This window comes from Trichomycterus rosablanca, chromosome 18, assembly GCF_030014385.1.
Source record: "Trichomycterus rosablanca isolate fTriRos1 chromosome 18, fTriRos1.hap1, whole genome shotgun sequence".
Taxonomy (NCBI): Eukaryota; Metazoa; Chordata; class Actinopteri; order Siluriformes; family Trichomycteridae; genus Trichomycterus; species Trichomycterus rosablanca.
Genome location: NC_086005.1, coordinates 25,016,195 through 25,041,589, shown reverse-complemented (window position 1 = coordinate 25,041,589; position 25,395 = coordinate 25,016,195). Strand labels below are relative to the sequence as shown.

General features: G+C 38.7%; 3 protein-coding genes across 3 annotated transcripts in view; all 3 read right to left on the bottom strand.

The window, feature by feature from the left end:
• Window positions 1–24,954, bottom strand: part of ntm (neurotrimin) — a 377,150-nt gene extending 352,196 nt beyond the window's left edge. The window contains exon 1 of the mRNA XM_063013663.1: window positions 24,941–24,954. The gene's annotated coding sequence lies outside the window, so the exon portion shown is untranslated. The remainder of the gene's footprint in view (window positions 1–24,940) is intronic.
• On the bottom strand, window positions 3,752–6,262 carry LOC134332575 (uncharacterized). Its single transcript, XM_063014282.1, has 3 exons — window positions 4,849–6,262; window positions 4,465–4,665; window positions 3,752–4,348 (listed from the first exon to the last, which is right to left on the bottom strand). Exons 1-3 carry the CDS (start codon window positions 5,866–5,868, stop codon window positions 4,280–4,282), a joined length of 1,290 nt encoding a protein of 429 aa, XP_062870352.1. The 5' UTR covers window positions 5,869–6,262; the 3' UTR covers window positions 3,752–4,279.
• On the bottom strand, window positions 5,904–7,559 carry LOC134332231 (uncharacterized). The gene is made up of 4 exons (XM_063013791.1): window positions 7,493–7,559; window positions 6,917–7,033; window positions 6,042–6,719; window positions 5,904–5,940 (listed from the first exon to the last, which is right to left on the bottom strand). The coding sequence occupies exons 1-4, from the start codon at window positions 7,501–7,503 to the stop codon at window positions 5,904–5,906; spliced, it is 843 nt and encodes a 280-aa protein (XP_062869861.1). The 5' UTR covers window positions 7,504–7,559.
• Window positions 24,955–25,395: the final 441 nt, after the last annotated feature.

Sequence of the window (25,395 nt, the reverse complement as noted above, 5' to 3'; positions counted from 1 at the left end):
AGAGAGAAAAAAGGTCACCACAGTGAAGTCGTTTTGTTTGTCCAGTCCTACCATAGAAAATTCACAAAGCAGTGGCTAACTCAGTTTAACAAAGTGATCATGTTCTTATAAGCTGCAACCTATCTCACAGGGGGGAAGCAATCCTAGTTCTTTTATTTATTTTTATTTATTACTCTTTATTTAACACATTACACTTATCTCATGACAAATCAAACTGTGATTCTGTCACACCTGTTTCCTTTTCCAACACAATGAAACATTAACTGCACAGTAACAGAATAGAATACCTTTATATGTCATATAAACATATTGTGGTGATGGACAGAAAGAACGAGATATTTCTACTCTTTTGAACTACAGGAGGCATCACTCTTAATTCAGTCGCTTCTGAACCAGTACAGACCACAAAGTAGAGGCTAGATCTGAATACACTGACCACTCCCGCTATGACCACACGAGCACAAAATGGGTTCACCACATCAAACGCAACACACTTAATGAAAATTTAACATAAAATGAACACAAAACACACCCTTAAACTCATCAACACAAACGCCATTCCAACCACAAAACCCACCTTTTATTCCCAAAAATGCCAGACACCCATGGCCAATGACAGGGGACCCCCCCCCCCACACACACACACACACACACACTTTGGTTACATTAATGACAGGAACGGTAGTTACTCATTACACAAGGTTCATCGGTTCACAAGGTTATATTGAACACAGTCTTGGACAATTCAGTGTCTTCAATTCACCTCACTTGCACGTCTTTGGACTGTGGGAGGAAACCGGAGCACCCGGAGGAAACCCACGCGGACACAGGGAGAACATGCAAACTCCACACAGAAAGGAGGGGATCGAACCTGGGGATCGAAACCCAGGACCTTCTTGCTGTTAGGCGACAGTGCTACCCACCGAGCCATTGTGCCATAATACAAATGCAAAGCGTTATATAACTGCAGAAAAATGACTGATGTACAGAACACACTGTTGTTAGCACATACTTACAGAGCGCTCATGTATTTTCAGACATACCTCCCCTTGTTTGTGTTAAGAACTTAAATTATTTTCAGCCTTTTAGTTGAGTCCGGTTCACTAAAGGTTACTCATAATCTCTAAGAATTGACAGCTTGTTGCTTTAGTTTGACAGAAGGATGCTCTATTCCTTTTCCTTCTCTTTAAATTACCTATACCAAAGCTGTAAATATAAGTCAATCGTTTATTCTTTCATTCATTTATACTAACTACTTCTTTTCTCTACCAGGGTTATGGTGGGTCAGGAATGACTCAGAAACACAGGGCAGACAGTCTCCGGACAGTGCACTAATTTATTACAGGTCATGACACGATTATTCATTTAATCACTCACACACAGGGACAGTTAATCTGCCTTCTGTTGTTTTTTAATAGATGAAAGAAAAGCAAAAAAAAAGACTACCCAAAAGAAACTCATGCAAATAAACTCTCCTTCACTGATTAGAATTTCTCATACTAGGCCATTTGGGTGACACAGTAGTCTAATGAATTAACCCACCACCGCTGAGCTCTGGAGTTCTCATCTCAGCAGTGCTAGCAGCCCGGCCAGATGTTCAACAGTCATAGTTAAGTGTGTCTGAAAGAGGGAAGGTCAAATAGTCTTTCTCCTCTTTACTGCTGTAACAATAACTTCTGCTGTCTGTTCAAGGTGGCAGCACGAGCGGTGGAGGAACATATATGACTTAGTGTGACTCTCTTTAGCAAGAATGGATGTCTGTGAAAATTTATTACAAACTGGTGTGAAGGACAGGCTGGCAAATTCAGACAAGTTGGTCATTACAATAATTAAATAACTGCCTAAAAGCAAAAGCTGATTGGCAGAAAGTCAACAGATGATTTATTTCATAATACTAATAATAATAATAATAATTGTGTTTGACCATTACATTTACATTTTCGGCATTTAGCAGACGCTTTCATCCAAAGCAATTGAGGTTTAAGGGCCTTGCTCAAGGACCCAACAGTGTCAACCTGGCAGTGGTGGAGCTTGAATCATCGCCCTCTTAATTACTAGTCCAGTAGCTTAACCGCTAAGCTACAACTGACCATTAATGGTCTGCCAAAATGTTATGTGGGTTCTTCAAAAAGTTTCTACACTTTTTAAGCTCTTTTTATTAAGAATTTCAATAACATCACTTTTCTACATAGTCACCTACCTTTGTGAGACACTTTTCCCAGCGTCGTACCATTTTACTGCCATCAGCAAAAAATGTTGATGCACTTTCACATTATCATCACATGAACATCTTCTTCCCCTTAAAGCTTCTTTAAGCATCCAAAAAAGTGGAAATCAGATGGAGCTAAATCCGGACTACAAGCATCTCTTAGTCTCTCAGACACGACCGATTACTACTCCTCCCGCCCTCACCGTTTCCAACCAAAATATAAAAGTGCGGAAACCTTTTGAAGATCCCTCGTATAATGTCTTGAAATGGCAAAAATTCACCATTCATAATTCACACCATTAAAGTCGCTGTTAACATGAAGACAAATCATCAGTGTATTTCATAAATTCTCTCCTCTATATGACTGCCAAATTTCAGCAGAGCAAGAATGGGTAGAGGGCCAACATGCTCCCACCTGTCTTCCCTCACTGATCTCCCTGAAGCATTTTACACAGATGCATTTCGTAATTAAATCATTCCGATTTGACCAAACAGCTTGCAAGTCTCAAATCCGATGAGACCGACAGCGAGAAGACAATATCATCCGAGCGTAATCATTGTGCACCTTGAGTGAAGGACAGATTGTGAAAAATCAATCGGGGTTATGTGGACAAACACAAAGGTTCTTGGATGGACTGCAGAAATGGCTTTATTTGGCAGTTCATAATTAATGGTGTTGGAGAGGATGTAGATTTATTTATTTATTAGGATTTTATCGTCATGTTTCACACACTTTGGTTACATTCATGACAGGACTAGTGATTACTGGCTACACAAGATTCATCAGTTTAAGATTAATGTCAAACACAATCATGAACAATTTTGTATCTCCAATTTACCTCACTGCACATCTACGGACTGTGGGAGGAAACCGGAGCTCACACAGACACGGGGAGAACATGCAAACTCCACACAGAGAGGGCCAGGACCGCTCCATCTGGGAATCAAACCCAGGACCTACTTGGGTCATTCTCACGAAATCCTGATTCAAAGGGCATCCAACATTAAAATTTTCAAAAGGCATTTACAGACAAATTTCTTTTTGATGATTTAAGATCAAGGTCTAAACCTACTGTGTCCATTAATTTCATAACATTAAAAAAATTATTTTGTGTATTTCTTTGGATTTTAAAGATGAAGTCCACAAAAATGTATCATTACCGCAATGTGACAATACATCAAATATATGATTAAAAATACATATTTTTGGCAATTTTAAAAGCAGATTAACACCACTCATGTACAGAGCTACATAAAATGACGTTGAGTGTTTTTTTCATATTTGTTATTTTTTAAATTTTTCTTAATTTCTCTCATTACCGCAACATACTCAAGAATTTACAACTTGTTTTTTTAGGATATTAGACTGAAACAAATATGTTTCTTTTTTTAATAAACAGAGATGAATTAAAAAGTTTAATAAATTATGTGAATACTATTAAGAATAAAATATGTCTCTCTGATAATTAATTAATTTGTAAATAAACAACAGTTTCGGTAATGAGAATGATGATTCGGAAATGAGGTTGAATATTTCGGAAATGAGATTTAGCAAAGTTAATCAGTTTAATACATTAACAAATAAGCAAGGGTTCAGATGACTTACATATTTAACATACAATATCTATTTTTCATGAACAATTCATATTTTCTATGAACATTTAACCTACAAACATTTGGTCATAAAAAGAAGCATTTCATATAGCCTACAGTACCCACAATAAAACATCTCAAATACAATGAACTAATGGAAACTGTCCAACAAATTTCAAACAAAGATCTCTCAGAGACTCCAACTCCACAAGCTCGTAAGACCAGTGGTGCATGCCTGCTGTGACCAATCAGACTTGTAAAATTTTTAGTCACTGATGTGTTACTTTTCTGTGTCTTGCCCATATTTCAGGCAAAACACAGAAGTGTCTTGCTGAAGAGGTAACAGGAAGTGGTTCCGGAATTATGTCCCGTATGTCATTGCGGTAGTACCAGACCCTTTCTCCAGGAAATCGGATGCTCGGGACAAAGAAGCGGTTTTCTCCTGCGCAGCTCATAGTGTCCACTTCGTATTGTCCATCAACAATGTAGTAAAAAAAAATTATTAAGCAAAGCAGTTTTAAATGTTTTATTCCAAGTCCCGTTGGCCTGTTGGGGTTGGAAAACACATTATCATATAGCTAGATTACATTACCAGTCAATTAATAATTTCATTGCATTTTCAGTTATAGAAATAATTAGTAATCTTAAAAAATTAAATTCACCTGTGTGACTGTGCCAGGGAACAACTCGGCATCATATTCAACAAGGACCCACTGTCCAACCTCTATGGTAGATTCAGCGTTATCAGGGCTCTCCTCTCTTTCAGAGAAGGTATGGACACATGGAGAAAAGCATTGGCAATCTTTCTCACAAAAACATGACACTTCCCTTGTGCTGATGACTCCAGGTTTTGTGGATGTAAGCTGTGTGATTAAATTTGATTAGAAAAACAGAAAAATAAAACAGAATCCTTGTTTGATACTGCTGTTTCATAGACATAGATATTATTGTGAGCTTATTTGCTTTATTAATTTGTATAATAGGCTACTGAAGTGTTTTAATGTTGCATTTTCTGTGCTCAACTTAACACTGGACTGTGGACTCACTTGATGAATTTTCATTGTCCCCCGAACTGATTTCAATTGTGTAGGAACCAATTCATTGCTTGCCTTAATGTCTTCCTCTGATACCTTATAGAGGGTCACAGAAGAATTCTTTGCCAGCTGCTCAAAGAGTGTGTCTGCATCTGGAATGCTTGTTCCATAGGCGACAATTCGATCTGCCAGATTCTTTAAGGCACCGCCTACTCCGTCTGGTGCACCTTTACCATGGGAAGCCTCTGTAAAGTTCCATGTCACCCACTGAAATCCTCGCATGAAAGGCACTGTGGAAGCTAAGTAGAAAGACGTCTTGTTTCTATATTGGGATGTTGGACCATCTGAAATAAAGTGAATATTTCTGGCATCTGGATGTTTTTCTCGTATTTTCCTCATCACTGGGTCAATGTGAGCCCATGTTGCTTTGGCATCATGCTGAAGACACTTTGAGATGGATGCAAAGGACTCCACCCTGCCACTGCTGAGGTAGACTACTCCAGTGTGGAGGGTTACTTGTTGGTTTCCACCTCCAAAATGTGTCTCCTTGATTTCACATGAGTATTTGCAGCTGTAGTTTTCACTATAATCTACATGTACTGCCACATCAGTCTCAGAGAGGGTCTCTCTCAAAGTTTTGAGTGCCACAAATTGGTGCTTTATGTTAAATAGATGTATTGCAAAATTTGGGAGATTCTCAATTGTCATGGCCACCAGCTTTTCAATTGAAGTGTTCTTGTTTTCAAGGAAAGTGTTTTTCACATCCTTCTTTTCAATGGATCCGTCTTTGCCAGTCTTCGCAATGCTGATAGACCTTGTTACCCACTCCTGCCATGTAACAATGTTTCCTTGGGTCGAAGGATCCAGTGATGTGGGAAATGTCTTTTCCTTGCAGTCCGGGCATCGTCTGTACATGCAGGACATGTTGTTTGAGTCACACACACTGGACTCTACAATGTCTCTCATGTTTGCGGTTTTGAGAACCCCAAGCTGCTGCAACTTTTTTATTTTTAGGCCGAAGTTCTCATGCATTTTGCAAGCACGTGTCCCTGTCTGTGACTTTGGGCCTAACTATCCAAAATGGCCTCAGTTTGAAGAACTGGGCTTTGGACACACATTGCTCGGGGTTCTCAGCACAAAATCTTCTATGAAGTTTACCCAGGGTGTCAGACAGGGTCCTTTTTCTGTAGATTTGTCCCTTTTGCCTTATCTCTCCAGCTTTCCCATTGACAACAGTGGAGACATCATCTTGGTGCAGGAAACGGCTTACAAGTTTTCTCATTTCCCTCCTCTTGCTGCTGTTGGGAATTGTTGGGAAACCCTCTCTGGTTTTCCTGACCTTTTGCACATTATTTACAGTTGGCCTGTTTGCGGTCTTCTTCCTTGCTTCAAGTCTTTTAATTCTTTTTTTGAGATTCTGTAATTCTTTAGACTTCTCCTGAAGTTTCTCTTCAGCGTATCTTAATTTTGATCTTAATTTGCTTACAAGTTTTGCTCTTCTTTCTTTTTTTCTTGTTTCTGGTGGTGGTGTGTGTGGAGTGGATGCTCCTACTGGTCCAGCCAGGTTTAGGTATCTTTCTTCTGTTGTTGGTGTTAAACTGATGGTGAGCAACGATGTGACTGGGATGTGTTCTGTTAAGGATTTATGTTCTGCAGTGTATTCACTGTTTGAATTTTTGAGTTCTTGACTGTTTATTTCTTCATGCTGAAAGGAATTTTCGTTCTCACTCGCTGGGGTGATGTCCAGAAGTGCTTGAAGTTGTTTCTTTTTTCTGTAATATTTGGCTGAGTTTTCCCTCCATTGCTTTTTCTTTTTGTCATGTTGCTTTTTGGTCAGATCACGAGTTGTCTTTATTTTTCTATTTTTCTTACGTTCCTGATACCTAGAAATGGTGAGCATAACATTAATGAACAAAATCTGAATTTATTTGTATATAATCCATACTTTGAAATGCATATGATGTGAAAGTAACTTTTTAACTCGAACAATTGTGTGTCTTTGTGTCTGTGAGTGTATGCGTCCAAGTGTTTTTCTGAATGACAGTTATAATTCTTTGCTATAATCACTTTGTCCCCTAACCTCTGTCTCTCTCTTCTTCTGTACTCCTCAAGTAGCTCAGGATTGCTGTAAATTTTCTCCCTAAACTTCGATAGCCTAGCTTTTGCTGCTTCCTTTTTTTTCTCAACAGCTACCTGTCTGTAAGTAAATAGAAAATCAGTGACCTCTAATGGTGGTTTACAATAGCTAAATTAGCATAATCTAAGAAATGTTCATGGCAGCACTCATAACAATCAGGAAGTAAACAAAAGTCATCTGTATGAGGATTTGTAGTCAATTTCTCATTACCGAAACAGTGCATCTCTCCACCGCAACAGGCGCTCAATTGTAGCGGTAAGTGAGAATGCTGTTGCGGAGGATGAGTGACCCTAGCCTTTTTTGCTAACTGTAGAGACACCATGTGGGCTAGGTAAACTTTCACTCACTGTTTACATTTAGACTTTAATATAGTTTATCATAATCAAAAATAAAAACTGCAACTTTTTTTAAAAGTTCAATACTTGATATATCGGTAATGAGAACCAGAAAGTCATGCACACAGTGTGATGAGCAAACTTTTTATCTTTTATCTAGAGAGATATGAGAAGAGCTGCTTACCTGGTAGCCATCTTGAGTGTCACAGCCAAAGTCTTCCCTGACTTCGAAAATGCCTTGAAAATGTAGTTCCTTGTGGATTTAACCAATGATTGAAAATTGTTGCGGTGGATGAGAAAATTGGTGTTGGACACACTCCTTTCTCTTATTAAGTTTATTGCTTTTACAAATAAATAACAAATCTTTTATGTTTATTTACTAAACGTGTTCATAGTATGATATGCATAGATTTTTTTTGTTTGTTTTTAATATTTAAATATGAAAAGTTTTACACAATGTAAAAATTTTTTAGATGGACACGTTGCGGAAATGAGAATTTTGCCCTAAAAAGTGAAAAAACAACAAAAAATATACTTATAATGTCCATTTCAAAACACGTGCAAGGTAGACCAAAGAAAGATGTTTATGATTTTATATTTATTATTTTGTTAACATTGACTTTGTTTATCAAAATTCCTCATGCCACCTCATGAGCTTGACTTCGTGAGAATAACCCACTTGCTGTGAGGTATAAGTGCTACCCACCAAGCCAGCATTCATTTATTTTCACTGGCATGTTTCATGTGTGCTCTTAAAACTTAAATTTGGGAGGAGAAAGCCCCATTTACAAAATCATGCATTTGTATGGGAGGCAATGCATATAAATGTGGTCTTCTACACACAGTACTCTCCTAAAATCAATCTGTATAAACTGGCAGGCCCTAATATTTATGCATTGGTCTCAGCATGTACAGGATCGTAGCACAATTTAAACCGTAAGGATAGTCAACAGCTGAGTGCTTCGACTGCAAACGTTTTCTCTTACACACCTGACACACGGGGCAAGCAGAGGAGCTAAAATATTTGGGTATTTGAGGCAAAATAACAGAATGATTATTTAAGGCAGAGCAGTACAGATAGTAGCAGCTATAATAGGATGACTGCCAGCTACAGTATATGGAGAAAAAAGTGGCACCTTATCATGAGCTTGTTGAATGTTACATTTCATAATGGTGTACGTTTAAAAATGGTCAGGAAAGTGAAATAGTAGCTACATGTTGAAGCACTTTACAAGGCCAGCATTAAATTATCCAAAAGTACACTCACAAAAGTACTTCTATGAGCCACTCTTAATAAAAAATGGACATTGTGAGCTTTACAAAGCTGGAATCTGTAGAATTGGTGTGAATCAAAGACCTTTCTTATAAAAAAAAAACATTTGCAGAGATGCAACAAGGACACCACAGCAACCAAAAAAAGAACTATGATGTGGTTTCACTATATTTCCTACAACTAGATTTACATTTAAAGGAAATATGTACAGCCATCTATCCCATCCTTATATAAAGCCAATTCCAAAAAAAAAATGGAACAGTAGGTAAAATGCAAATAAAACCAAAAAGCAGTTGTTTGTAAATTTGTCATGACTTTTACAGGGTGTTTAAGGAACACAGATGAAAGAAAATAAAAGATTTTTATCAATATGGGCTGATTTCTAATTTAATGCCTGTAGCACAATCCAAATAAGTTGTGATGGTGCACTGTAAGAATGTAAGTGCAAACACATGTTTTGATCCTTTTTTTAAAGATAAACATCTGGGTAGGTAAGAGGTAATGATATTTCGATTAGGTATACAATCAGTATTATTGAATGTTTTGGTCATTTAAGAGTAAGAACGTGTTTGTTAGTATGTAAAATTACATGAGAAAATCATCCAATACTTTAGGATTTTTCTTGGTGCATGTTTGCAAGCAATTAAGAAAGTTAAACATCTACAGTTGACAAGATTATTAAAAGATTAAGAGAATCCACAAAAAGCTATTCTGTAAAGGCCAATTCTAAAGATTCTTCATTGAATATAATGAATATAACCTCAAAGGCTTTGGAATACTTCAGAAAACCCTTTGTTAGGAAACACAGTTTAATGCTGCATCTTCATATGCAAGTTAAGGCTTTACTGAGGAAAGTGGAACCCATGCAGTACAACAACATCCAGAAATGACACAGCCTTCTTTCGGCTCAAGCAAAAGTGGAACCGTGCACTGTGGTCTGAAAATAACAGAAGTTCTCCTAGGGTCTGTCTCAAAACCTAGTGAGCTGCTTTGTTGCCTACCTGGACAGTGGCCTCAGTAGAGAGGATTCTAATAAGACACGGACTTTATTTAGATGGCAGATTATTTAGACGCACTAGTTAAACAGCGATTACAGCGATTACATTGCTACAGTTTCGCTTACTAAGCTAACACAGTTACCCGCAGGCCATTCAAACCAGTGGGCTGAAGCGGCACAACCCACTAGCATGCCAGCTAACATCTCCCTCCGTGTACCAAAAACGGACAAGCCTGAATTCGCAAATAAATTCCACTTGTGCACCTTTATACAAATTAATTATACATCTTGCTGTGAGGTGACAGTGCTATCCACCAAGCATGATTCATGTGTGCTCTTAATCTTAGGGTAATGCATAGAAATGTGGTTTTCCTGATGCCCCTTTAAATGTATACAGTACAAATTAAACAAATTAAAAATTAATAAGAATTTATTTACATTTGAAAAGAACTCCATTAGTTGCTCCACATTCGTCCACCATATTTGTCATTTATTGTGAGAAAAGTTGTGCCGCACCGAATGCTGGGATTGCTTTTACCGCTAAGGAAGCATCAGATGCTCCCTCATTATTCATTCAGTTTATACCTTTAAAATAAGGCACCTTAGTAGGCATCATTTTAAGGCATCTAAGAATTCACACAGCCTTCTTCTCGGGAGCACATGTAGGATGACGTAAAATGTGTCTATGTAGACAGATCACAAACATTCTCGTACAGACCCCTAGTGTTCTCTAAGCCACAGAGGAAATAAACCATCCTGATTGTTACCAATGCAAAGTATAAAATCCAGTATTTGTCATGCTTGGGGGTGTAAAAGCACCATTACTGCTGAGCAGTACAAAGGCATTTTGGAGCAACAAACTGTATCCTAGCATCTAGACGATGACTTTTCTAGGACATCTAGGACATTTGTGCTCGTTTCAGCAAGACAATGCTAAGCCTCATTCGACATGTGTTAAACCTTCCAGACGTGTGGAGCATTAGGAAGCACAATGCACAACAACAGAGACTCTGGACTATCATATACCAAGCAGATCTCATATCAAATAGATCTCCATTCACCTTTTGGAGAAGTGTGCTCCAAAATCCCATCACAAATCCCACCTTTTGGGACTAGGACTGGTATTACAGCTTTCATATAATGATTACAGCTGCTTTGGAGGCGAAAAGAGACCCTACTTTTATTAAATTCTTGATACACATACTGTATATCATTACAAGTTTCCATTATTTTGTCACATCAATCTGATGCCAAGAAAAAATCTGTAGCTGATTTAAAGAATCAAGAGTGATACTTCTAAATTTCCCCCATGGAGAGTAACGTAAAAGACCAAACAGTGATTTAGTACAGAGCTGCTGTCTGGATTCCCTGATTTAGACATGTTATGGCTGTCAGCCCTTTGGGGTCATTTGCGTTTTTATTAATAACTGTGCCACTTCGCAGCGGGATATGAACTTAATAATGCCACCGTGCTTGTTCTTCTCCTATGGAACACACAATACTTGCCATGCAGGCCCACGCTAGCTTTATGAGAGACCATAAACCTCATGAGGGACTATTTCATCATTTATAATAAGACCACAGGCCACAGCTTATTCTGAGGTAATGCTGTGGGGGTGGGGGGTGAAAACACACCAGTGAGACAGTGACACCAAAAAGCCACTTACTAAAGTAGAATATACTGCCCATGAATCCCCTCTGGCATCCTTCTGCATGGCTCTTTTCAAATCTAACAAGCTATTGTCTCGACAACGGTGGAGATAAGCAGCCAATAAGAATTTGTACTTTGACTATATAATATAAATGGGTATGGTGTGTACACTGTTATACTGTTATTGTAAGTCTTTCTTTCTAAGATCTCTTTCAAATACTAAAATCAACTAGAATCAGTTCTCAGATCATTCCACTCACACAAACGTTGCATACAGGCACCTGTCAATAAGTTCTTCCACATCTGTAGATATAAATACAGTTCCCTTCTGTTTCTGTTCCATCAAAACACAGCCTTAGGAAATCTATACCAACTGAGATCAGAAAGTAAACTGATCTCCATAAACAGGTAGACTATGTTTTGCTTTTTGCTGATTTGCTTTGATGTACATTATGTAGCAGATGTCTGACCCATAACTTTGCACTTACATAAATTTGAATGAATTCCAAATGGTTTTCCACTAGCCAAAATGACTGGGTGCGTGGTGGCTACACACCCTGTATAGGGCACCAAGCCACTGCAGGCAGCATACACTCACAAATTTACTCACACACATACCTAGGGGCAATTCAGTACTGCTGTTTTAACTTTTTATGTGAATTTTGGAAGGTAGAAGGTAACCAGAGTCTTTAAAACAAAATTCTCACAGACTTTGGGATACCAAGCAAAACTCTTCACAGCCAGTGACTGAAAGCAAGGAACAAACCGAGTATATCAGAAGCCAACTTTAGCAGCTGTGCAACAAATGTTTGAAACTGGGCACAATTTTGATTGCTGTTATAGTTGTACTGTTTTATAATACTTTTTGTAGTGTGAATTTTACCATTATTTATTGATAAGGCCCTACCTAATTCACGGCCGCAATCATCCGCGTAGCATTCAAGAGTCTTACGTTTACTGGTTGATTTGCAGTATGAGGCAGCCCTAGTGTTATCATGTGTCTTTAGAGTTTGCAGAGTTTATAAAGTAAGAAATAAACAAACTATCAGGAAAAGAATACTTGTTCTTTTGAGGCACAGCACAGACTACAGCGTGTGTAGATCATGTGTGTAGAGAAGCACACTTTTCCGCTGATTATGGAACCCACAAAGGGACAAAATGCATTCAATACCATGTCAATACATACATCAAACATTGTCAGCACACTACACCACAGAAAATTAATCAAATGGTACACTAGCAATCATATGACAATTCAGTTAGCAATTGGTTAGTCAAAATGTCCAAGATGTCAAAGTCTAAAGCAGCTAAAAACACGATTCGGGAAACTGAGTTTGAAAAACTCGCAACCAATTCTGTGGACACAGAGGGGGGCGTGTCAAAACACGAACGAGTAATTTCGTATTCATAGCTTCCACTTATTCTATCACTCAATTTATGAGGATTAATGACTGATGAGAATGGGGCACTTTTCTGTAAAAATCTGTAAAGTCTGTGATTGTTGAAAAACAAAACATTTTCCTATTAATTTAGTGGGGCCTATTTATTGATAATGGTGTTTATTACATATTTTACCCGACAACAGTTAAACATTTTATTTGAAAAATCACATTGGATAGACGCCATTCCTGTTCCACTGTAATGCTGCCCTATCATCACAATGAGCTTCTTAAAATGACACTTCTATTACCATCCGGTTGGCTCGATGAAATTGCACAATCGTAGCCACATTGACATAGTCATTATTTTATCTTTCATATCGTGCACAAAATGATCTCGGAAGTCACATTAAAGCTGGAACCAAGGTGAACTCCTGATAAGAAAGATTATCATTATATCAGCAGTGGCTCAGGGAGCCCCATCACAGCAGAACTGCGTGGTATAGATGTGAATGATGAAATAACACAGGACACCCGTATGAGTGTTAAACCTATCCTAACCTAACCTAGAATAAATTACACAAAGTATAAATGTGACGTCTAAAACTTTAAGACTTACAGATTAAATAAATACGTAATGCTGCACCAATAAATGATACAGTGACACCAATTACAATCCTTCACTTTCTTTTATTGTAAAAATAATTAAAACCTAGTAATGAGAATAAATAGCTTAAAGCAAATGACATGGAGAAACCCTGCATCAAAGCTGAAATTACAAACAGCATAAACAACACGAACTGGAACACCAGGGCTCTATCTTATGTCCTGGAAGCTCGCCATCCTTATTACAGCCGTCTAATAAATATGCAACAACTGCTACTTATTCTACACGGACATGCAAATGACCTGCTTCAAATATAGCTTGATTAAGTGTCAGAATTTTAATGAGATAAGCTATTATCAGCCAAAACATAATTTAAGTTGATTAAGGTGACAAAGTAAATTACTTGTTTATATTTACATGATCTGGGTGTTTGACTTGCGAGCTGGCACAAAATATTTCACAAAGCAGAAATGATTGCAGCCTTTAGCCAGTGGTTATCACTCTCGGGGCTGTTTTTGCAGTAGAAAACCTTAGGGAATGTAAACATTGATAGCATACTGAACTATTCCTGACTATTCTAGCATGACTGACGGTAGAGTTTACTATCTCCCTTGGGCAGAATTAGATTAACGACAGAAAGACGTACTGGGCATGAATAATGGTATTTGCCATTAAGGTTTGATATGTTTCTAGTTTAAATTACTGTATTCTGATTTACAGTATAAATATACTGCAGGGGCGGCACGGTGGCTCGGTGGGTAGCACTGTCAGCAAGAAGGCCCCAGACGGGGCGGTCCGGGTCCTTTCTGTGTGGAGTTTGCGTGTTCTCCCCATCACTGCGTGGGTTTCCTCCGGGAACTCTGGTTTCCTCCCACAGTCTAAAAACATGCAGTCAGGTTAACTGGAGACACTGAATTGCCCTAGAGGTGAATAGGTGTGTGTATGTGTGGGTGTGTGTGTATGTGTGTCTGCTCTGCGATGGACTGGCGCCCCATACGGTGTGTTACTGTGTGCCTTGCGCCCACTGAAAAGCTGAGATAGGCTCAAGCACCACAGAGTGCATTACAAACCTGCAGCAAGTAACTGCGTCTAGCCTTTTCAGTACAATGATGTTAGAAATACTGTCATAAAGCTATAAAATCAACACAAATATTTACTAAATACTTATTTATTTTACAATTAATTTTAAATGATGGTGTTTAATGTACCACAACAGAACTTAATTATTTGGAAGTTAAATGAACAGTTTCTGGAACCTACAAAGGACTACGAACTTAATAAACTGCAGCAAGTCTTTGACCAGAGAACAGATAGCAAAGAGCCAGTGATTAATGAAAACATTCTTTTCTACATTGACCCAAAAAGGCCATTAAGCTTGTCACCCAAGCGTTTAGCATTAATTATGAGAATCCCCTATAAGCTTCCTTGAAATTCAATGAACACTGCAGACTCTCAGCTGTAAAATGAAGAGAAGCGATTCTGCAGGATGCTGACTCAACTGCCACATCTCATCTGTTTATGTTCATTAGCACTTTTCATTTTATACGTATGAGATGGAGTGGTTCTTAGCTCCAGGCTTTAATACCTAGAAGAAATAAAAATGTGATTTAATCTATGGACTCCACTTGCAGCGCTCTTTCTGTGCGAGTGCACGCACACACACTAATCACTAGCATGCGGATTAGTAGCTGACCATGTGCTTCTTAACCGCTTTTTGTGCCATCTGCTACAAGAAAAACAACACAGTGCCAGGCTTTTAAAGAGGACACATATAAGGATTAACATAAGAAGCAAAGGGTGTGACATAGCACGGCAGTGAACGACCATGACTTTGAAATTGGAATTCATTTTTTTGTTATTATTTTTTTTCCTTGGGATGACTGGATAGGCCTAAATTTTGCTGAAGAAAACTGACTGGTTAAAATAAGTTCCATCATTTAGGGCAGTTGTAGCCTAGTGGTTAAGGTACAGGACTAGTATTCGAAAGGTCACTGGTTCAAGCCCCACCACTGCCAGGTTGCCACTGTTGGGCCCTTGAGCAAGGCCCTTAACCCTCAATTGCTTAGACTGAATACTGTAACTGTACTGTAAGTCGCTTTGGATAAAAGCGTCTGCTAAATGCTGAAAATGTAAATGTAATTGTTATTGTGAGTTGAAGGAAACACAAAATATTTAAACTTGATAAATGCATCATAAACTTACTTAAAAGGAGGAAACCGGAGCTCCCGGAGAAAACCCATGCAGACACTGGGAGAACATGCAAACTCCGCACAGAAAGGACCAGGACCGCCCCGCCTGGGGAATGAACCCAGGACCTTCTTGCTGTGAGACGACAGTGCTACCCACCGAGTCACCATGCCGCCAGGTGAGAATGAATTACACAAAATTATCAAGCAGTTAACATTAAACCTACACTAAGAGATAAAGAATTTATTCAGTCGCTTTAAATGTCAAACAGCAGAATATTAAATGTTCATATTACACTTTCTCTACATTTTTACATGGTGTTTAATACTAAATCACATTTCTTCCATCTGTTTCTATAAATGAATAATCCAGAGCTTTAATCCTGTATGTACAGACAGAATAATCATTTTACTCATCTGTTATATCAGTAGAATTTATATAAGATTAATGATTTCACCTTCTCCAATCTCCTACATTATGTACTTTGATTAATGTATTCCAATGTGATGACATTTCTTCTTGCTTTCTCAGTTAATAGTGATGCAGTGAGAACCTGCATCATTGTAGGTACAGTAGATAAAAAATAAGCAAATTTTCCTTTTCATAAGTGGCTGGGAGTTCCAGTGCTGCCATCGAACTTTACCTGAACTCAACTGCTTAGGTAAATGTATGCAAATCCTCTAAAAAAAGAAAGTTCAGATAGCAAGATACAGTTAATATCACAGCATGTCACTACAGTGACAAGTCATATCTTCAGCACAAAGTAAGTTGAAGTCATAAGTTTATCTACACCTGCAACATTTTTACAATTCTTGACTTTTAATCCTAGTACAAATTCCTTCTCTTAGGTCAGTTGGGATCACTAATATATTTAAAGAATGGGAAATATTAAAATAATACTAGAGACACTGATTTATTCCACTTCCACAAGCTTCTCACAATACACTGCTGGAATTTTGTCTCTTTCCTCCTGACAGATCTGGTGTAACTGAGTCATGTTTGTAGGCCTCCTTGCTGGCACATGCTTTTTCAGTTCTACTCATAAATCTTCTATGCAAATGGGGTCAGGGCTTTTTGATGGCCACTTTATTACCTTCACATTACCACACTGTCAAACAAATATATATATTTATATTTACATTTTCAGCATATGGCAGTTGCTTTTATCCAAAGCAGCTCAAAGTACTGTGACAGTATACTGTCTAAGCAATTGAGGGTTAAGTGGCAACCTGGCAGAGGTGGGGCTTGAACCAGCGACCTTTCAATTACTAGTCCAGTAACATACCCAAAAGGCTACAACAAGCTTTATGTATTAATATTGAATTCATGTGTTTCAGCCACAACAATTGCTAACGAATGTAATAAATGTGCACAAAGCAAGCTTTATAAAGACATGAAGAAAAGCTCGGTTTAAAACTCCGGTGGCCTGGACAGAGCCCTGACCTCAGCCCCACTGAACAGATTTGGAATGAACCAGACCATGAATTGAGGCTTTCTTGACCGACGTCAGTGCCCATGCAGCCATACAAATGACTGAACAGGCATGAATTCTTACAGACGTAGTTTAAAGTCTGATGAGAAGCCTTCTGGCTGACAGGATCACACAAGATCACACAAGAACTTCTAATTCTAAATTATACATAATTACAATAATATGTTTAAAACAACTTTAATATGCCTTCTAATATTTACTTTTAATTCCTGATGTTTACAGTGTCAAGTTTTCCAATAAGTTTTTTGTTTGATGTTGATGAATACAAAGAAGTAATTGTATAGCTGTACTAAACTTCATATAAGGGCTACATTCCTTTCACATGACGACCCAAGTCTGGCTCTGGGTCTCTGTGCTGCACATCCTGTCCCCCTAAAACTCTCATTATTAACCCACAGTCACCAGCTGACCACAACACTACTGAACTGCACAGAGCTGTCAGAATATTTGGAATTAATGAGACTAAAAGATGTTTTATAAAAATGACTGCTTTGAGTGTCAATGTACAGTGTATAGGAGATGCACGCTACTAAATTATCTTACCCCAAAACCAAATCTGACAACACAGCACAGCACAAAAAAAATGATCTATGCTATGGAATTGGCATTGGGGTTCTTATAGATTCTTTTAATTGCATATAATTGTGGGGTGGAAATCAGTAATTGCCTGTTAACATTTTCTAAATTCTGTCCCTCTTCTATAGTGTGATGAAGCAGTTATTTAGCATGAGATAGTTGCAACAGAAAAATAGAAATAAAGGCCTATGTGTCAGAAATAGTTTTATTGTGTCTGTGTTATCAGTACATACTGGATATTTTATTACCTAATCAACAAAACTTGAGAGCAAAAGCATTTTGTAAAAATAATAATAACAACACAGTATTGGATTTGATTTTCATTGGTCTGCAGCCTCAAACCCACGGTAAAATCATATATATTATCCTTAATAAATTCTTTCTAAATAGTTTTAAGTTTTTTTGCAATGTAATATGTTTATATACAGAATAAAATACATTTTGTTAAACCCCTCTTCTCAGCAATCATATCAAAGACAATTATGACACCTAAATTAAAATGCTTCTTCTGAGACTTTAATATGAAAGCTCTAAAGCTCAAAAGAAGCAAAGAAATTGCATAATAACTTCCAGTGGGACTAAAAACCCATTCCCTTTTCACCAAGCATCACGCACCAAAATAAACAGGGTGAGTATGAAGGAAATCAGGGAAACTTATTTTTATGCTAATTTGATTAAAGCAGATAAAAAAGAGCATATTTTGCATGAGATTGGAGCTCTCCAATGGAAACCACTTAGGGATTTCAAGTCTAAAGCAGAGCAAACAAAGAGATAAGCCATTACTGCTAAAAGCTAATGGTTCAAATCCCTGGTTGGTGTGGCATCATTGAACTCATAATCTGCTGCACTGCCGGCTGTTAAGATGCAGAGTATCTTTAATAAGTTGATACTGCGTTTTCAGACCAACGTTTACAGAAATATAAACAAATACATAATTTGATGCCTTTAACACACTCAAAAAAACATGAGACAGAGGTATGATTATCAGTGTGTTCCAAAATATTTCCAAGTAATGACACTTTCTGACTGAGAACACTAAATATTAATGTTTTGTAAAATGAATTTTACAGCTGCCCAACAGGCCATGGTCGCCACTGTCTAATTCTCCTTCAAATGATACGCAAGATATTTTTAATAGCCAGTGATAGCTCAGTGGGTAAGGTACTGGACTAGTAAACAGAAGGTTGCCGGTTCAAGCCCCGCCACCACCTAGTTGCCACTGTTGGGTCCCTGAGCAAGGCCCTTAACCCTCAATTGCGCATCGTGTTCCGCTCATTCTGTAAGTCGCTTTGGATAAAAGCATCTGCTAAATGCTGAAAATGTAAATGTAATAGGAGAAAGATCTAGCCTGCAGGCAGGCCAGTCAGGCACACACACTCTATTAACAAAGCCAAGCTGTTGTAGTGCATCCAAAATGAGGCCTTGCATTGTGTATAATGTATTATATGTTTGTTTTTACTCATTTAGTGAGCAAAATGATATAAAGTGCAAAGTATTTTCTTTGTACTTTTGTCTACAGTAAATAAAAGTTCAAGAGAATTAACAAATCACAGCTATTTGTTTTTACAAATGTCTGAACCTTTCTAGAAATTACGTTAGTAAATTATACATGCCAAGCATTCAAAAGGAACTGAAACCATTCTACAGTATATTAAATACTATATCCATACAAACTAGTTACTAACTTTATACAATAATAAAACATACAAAAACACCCAAAAAGAAAGACAGGGAGTTTAAATAGTATTTCTTTTTCCTTTTTAAACCGTCTCACAGCATTGCATTTATTTTCACATGTAATTGTGGTAGAACTACAGTACTTTAGACCTATACCAATGTATACAGTGCAACTTTTTTCTTCTTTTTTTACATTTCTTAACTTTAGATAAAGCCGGGGTCAAAGCTCAACCAACTAAAGCAGCTGAGGTGTAAGAAGCCAACAGTTCCAGACGAAAACTGCAATTATCACAGAACTGTAGGTGCTGAAAGTATTGTTACACTGCACTGGATTGCAAGTGCCTCATGTTTACGTTTGATAAACTACAAAAAAAATAGTTAGGCTAAATCGATTCAGCAGCCACACACATTCACACACACTGTGGCAATTAATAGAAACTAATTGTTAAAGGCACTGGTAATGAGAGGTAAATGGCACAGCAAGAAAGTAATTGTGATCTACATTCCTGTTTGATTTGTTTTACTGTAATAACCTCTGTGCATGATTAAAATCCACCACACACATACAGTACATGCTTAAACAAACACATGACTCAATGACAGGGAAACGGTTTAATAAATATTAACCAGTTTCATAAACATGATCAAAAACACATAACAGGCACCCAGGTGGCGCAGAGGGATGTTCCGCTTGTACCCCTGCACTGAGTTTCTGAACTCATCGGTTCGAAACTCCGTGTTGCCACCGGTCGGCTGGGCACCATCTAGCCGGCATAATTGGCAGTGCCTGCAGCAGATACTAACTGGCCACCGTATCTGCAGGGTGGGGTCCGGACTATGTGTGGGTGGGTGTCTGGGTCTTCATACGCTGTGTAAGGACCCTGATTGGCGGAAGAGACGCCTGTGCAGAATGCAGGGGCGAGAAGAGGAGGGCTGTGCACGTGTCGGAAGAGGCGTGTACAGCGACGTGCTCTCCTCGGATGCAATTGGGTATCCCTCAGCGGCGGAAGACAATAAATTGAGTGCACTAAAATCTGGAGGAAAATGGGGAGAATATGCATTAAAAAAATATATATATATATACATATATACAGTATATATATAAAGACATAACTAGTTTAAAAAAATAACTACTGTACTGCACTAAATATCTCTAATGCACCACTCGTCCTTTTGATGAAACTGACAAAGTAACGATTTCACATCTGGACTGAAACTGATGTTAGTCGGAGTCATCCGCTGCTCCTAATGGGTCTAATTTTCGTAATAACATGCCTTGCTGCGTCACTCCGGGACGGCGACGCTCTTGAAAAATGACTTCCATCCTCCAATGAGAAAAAACCTTTTAGCAAAAGATTATTTGAAGATCCACTATAAGAACAGATGTGCAAAATTGAACAAAAACTTGAGCTAATGAAATTGAAGCAACTTTATCTGGTTAATTTTATTTGTGATTGATCACTCTGCTTTTGCTTGAAAAGAAAGTGATTAGTGAAATGAGTGCCTTATCACTGATGTGACCTCCACAGACTCATTGCAGTGGGGTTTTCTTCAACTCTGTTTTTTGTTTTACTGGAGTATTAACATACAGGGAGAACTTTTTCATTCTTTAGATTGGATGTCAAGTGTTCATAAATCAAGCAAGAGCTAAAAAATATCCATTAATTGGCAATAATAGCAAGGTTAAAACAACCAAAGCACTAATGAACCTGCAGGACATTTGTACTTTGCCCACATGCACAGTACGAAGGCTGGTTAGAGATGCAAATAATTCTTTATGCAGGTTTGCAGGAAATGAACTCGTATGGGGTCTCAAAGACTTTAATTAGATGCCTACAATTAAATAATTGCTCAAAAGAAAGTCAAAAGGAAGCCTTTTCCTTTACTGACCCACAGACATAAGCATCTGGAGTTCAACAGACACCACATATACATTTCAATCACTTAGTGGACTTTTTAAATATTTGAACCAGATTCTATGGTCAGACAAATAATGAGCTTTTTTTGCCAAAAAACACTCAGGGTGGGTTTTGCAGCACTATGATTATACAGAAAATAACCTTATTACCACTGGTTAATTCGGTTGAATATCTGTGATGTTTTGGGACTGTTTTTCCTCCATTAACATAAAAAATACACACAATTACAAAGCTCTTTTCAGACCGTGATGCTCTTTGCAGAGCATGACTTTTGCTGTAGGAATAAACTAAGTAAATGTCAGAAAAATCCTACTAGAACAGCTAAAATTTAGAGTCACTCTAATTGATGGCAGGTAGTGACTACTATTCAACATGAGTTTAAATGTAATTGGTTAATTCTGAACACAGACACACCTCCAGTTATTTATATAATTTATTTATTAATTAAGATTTTAACGTTGTTTTACACACTTTGGTTACATTCATGACAGGACAGGTAGTTACTGGTTACACAAGATGTCAAACACAGTCATGGACAATTTTGTATCTCCAATTCACCTCACTTGCACGTCTTTGGACTGTGGGAGGAAACCGAAGCAGACCTGGGGAGAACATGCAAACTCCACACAGAAAGGACCCGGACCGCTCCACCTAGGAATCGAACACAGGACCTTCTTGCTGTGAGGCAACAGTTCTACCCATCGAGCCACCGTGCCCCCACAGCCAATTATAAGAGAGTGTGCATTTGTGTGTGTGTGTGTGTGTGTGTGTGTGTGTGTGTGTGTGAAACAGTATATTATATAGTATAATATGTAGTATATACTATATGTACATGGTGTGAAACTTGGTGAGCAGATGAGATGCACAGTAAGTGTGGTGCTACACAGAGCCTCTGTTCGAACCTTGACTACAATCAATGTGTCTGAGAAGTTTGGCATGTTTGCCATGTTCTTCCCATGTCCGTTTGCCAGATGTCAGCCAGGAGGAAATAAGTGCTTGGACTGTGTGTGTGTGTGTGTGTGTGTGTGTGTGTGTGTGTGTGTGTGGAACAGTATATAATAACCTCATACTTGCCCTTTGTGCAGCAGTATAAATGTCAGACATGTTCTGGCAATCAATCTATATAATATTAAATAATCTATATAAAAGTGATCATTACATCAAGTACTAACAGACTACCGAGCTTTTCTGAACCCAGTGACTATTTTTATTTTACTTCGAAACTTCAAAAACATAAACCCTTTGTAGATGAAGTGGATCCCAAATGTGGCTCTAAACTGAAGTGTAATCCCATGTTCTACTTGCATTATCTCAGTCCGTGCTGGAAGAGACTAAAGCGTAGAATCGCTCTGGATGGATGGGATGTTGGCGTGAGCTTTGCAGGTGGATGTGCTGCAGCCTGGCAACATGGACACAGCCACTCTCAGAGTCAGAATCACACACACTCTCACACACTCACACTCTCTCTCTCTCTCTCTCTCTCTCTCGTTCACATGCTTTTTGTTTATCTGGGTCTCTCGCTCTTCATTTTTTTTCTCTCTCATTCAGAGTCTAGAGGGAAACACTCCAGAACCCATGACAACCAGTCTCTATTAAATGACAACAAACACATTTAGATATACTCACCTACCCATGTTTAAACAAGAAGCTTTATTTATAAATCAGAGCACACTTTTTTACATCATGGGAGGCTAAGCCCGGAAATGCATCATGAAATTAGTCTTCTGAATGCACAATTAGCTAAAAATTACAATATTGGCTGTTCTGACATATCTGTAGTTGTAGCGCATGTCTTTCAAAAATACCATCCTGCTACTGATTACACATAAACAGTGATGCATAATGATGCATAAAATGACACTGACATTAAAAAAAAAAAAAAGAAAAAAAAGGTCAAAGCAAATAAACTTCTGACAGAACATACTGTACCTTTAAATACATGAAATCTAGCAAATTGTTGTTTGTTTAAACAATCCTCTTTCCATCAGTCAGGGACGAGTTTGCTATCTTCTCCCAATGTCTGAGTAGTTTGCTACTAGGTACTCTGATTTCCTCCCACCTCCCAAAAACATCAAGACATAGACCGGCTACTCTAACCTCCCTTCATGTGATTGTGCTATGCCCAGCGATAGATTTCAGCTTTGTTTCCTGCTTGCGCCAGACACACTGACCAGGATGAGGATGTAGATGTAAATGAATAAAACATCTAAATCCTATTATAAGTGGGGATAAATTGCACAGTGAGTACTGTGGGTGCCACATAGATTTCAAATCCTAAATAAAAGGCTTTAATCCTTGCCTCTTGGCAATGTATGTGAGAAGTTTAGCATGTTCTCTGCTTATATTTCCTTTGAATTTTAGAAAAACAAGGACATGTTGAATTGGCTTCTCTAAACTGCTTCTAGGTGTCAGTGAGTGAGTGATTTCTGTGGGTTCCTACCATGGTGTGAAACTTATGTGAGCTAATGAGGTGCACAGTGAGTGTGGTGCTACACAGCGCCAGTGTTCGAACCTTGACTATACGGCTAATGTGTATGAGAAGTTTGGCATGCTTGCCATGTTCTTCCCATGTCAGTTTGCCAGATCTGGCTCTTTAGTCACCTTTGCAGTCCCAAACACCACCATAACATTGCCTGAACACCTGGCAACCCTACATGTGACATGAACCCAGGAATGCTGTATGTATGTTTATTAATCTAAAGACATTTATGACAGAATAGAGGACATGATAGAGGGTGATTTACTGGGGCACATATGTCGCCTCACAGCAGGACGGTCCTGGGTTCGATCCCCAGGTGGGGTGGTAGGGGTGCTTTCTGTGTGGAGTTTGTTTTCACCGTGTCTGTGTGGGTTTCCTCCGGGTGCTCCGGTTTCCTCCCAAAGTTCAAAGACGTGCAAGTGAGGTGAATTGGAGATACATTGGAGATAAAATTGTCCATGACTGTGTTTGATATTAAACTTGTGAACTGATGAATTCTGTCATGAATGTAACTAAAGTGTAAAACATGATGTTAAAATCCTAATCTAAAATAATTTATGACAGAACAGAGGACATGATAGAGGGTGGTTTATTGGGGCACGTATAAAGACAATATAAATATTCTTTTAGAACTATTCTCGGATATTTCTAGTACATTATCTCTTCTTCTTCTTCTTTCGGCTTTTTTCCCTTTTTCAGGGGTCGCCACAGTGAGTCATCCTCATGATCGCTCATTGATTTGGCACAATTTTTACGCCGGATGCCCTTCCTGACACAACCCTCCCTAATTTATCCGGGCTTGGGACCGGCACTACAATGCACTAGTGCATCTAGCGGCTAGGTATCTATAGGACAATTCAGTGTTTCCAATTAACCTGGTGGCATGTTTTTGGACTGTGGGAGGAAACCGGAGTACCCGGAGGAAACCCACGCGGACACGCGAACATGCAAACTCCGCACAGAAAGGACCCGGACCGCCCCACCTGGGGATTGAACCCAGGACCTTCTTGTTGTGAGGCGACAGTGCTACCCACTAAGCCACCGTGCCGCCCAGTACATTATCTGTTCTATTTATATAAAAAGCAACAAGTAAACAATGTGTTTTCGTGTCGAGCCAACATTTACTTCAAACCCTCATGGTGCTTTCTATGAAAGTTTATAAAGTGCGCGCACACGTAAGGCTACTGTAGCGCGCAGAACACATTCCTGCTCTGTGGAAGCGCATCACCTTGGAGTGACACGACTTAAATCTCTTATCTAACATCCCTCCTTAGTACGAAAGTGCGTCAAACAAGAGTTCCACAACCACACCGAATGAAGCATGCATTTAGAGAAAACACTGCACTTTCTCAGCACGAGTGCGGTGCACGTTTATCCCAAACGCGTCTCACTTACCTCGTTGTATTAAAGCGATGGCCATTCCGACCAGGACCGCCCAGAACGCAGGACCCTTCATTGCGAATACAGCGGCTCTGTTAGACGTTTTCTTCTGCGAAAACTCGAGCAAAAATCCAGCGACGAGTGAAGCAAAGCAGCGCAAAATCCAGCAGCGCAGACAGGCAGCGGACTCAAGTGTGACTGAGACTGAGCGCAGAGACAGCGCGCGCTGTGATTGGCTGGAGTGCGCGCGCCAACCTGCTCGCGACTTCTCCGAGCGCTTCCTCGAGCACAAAGAGACGCTGTCTGTTAGAAGCAGTGTGCTAAAGTGCTCTCACAGCTCAGTGCTAATGCTCCGGCGTTTACAAATACTACTGGGTCTAAGACGTTTAAAATGTTTGATTTAAATACATTACTTCACGATTTAAAGTTCTGTGGACAATAGAAAATAAATAGTATATGACAAATGGGCT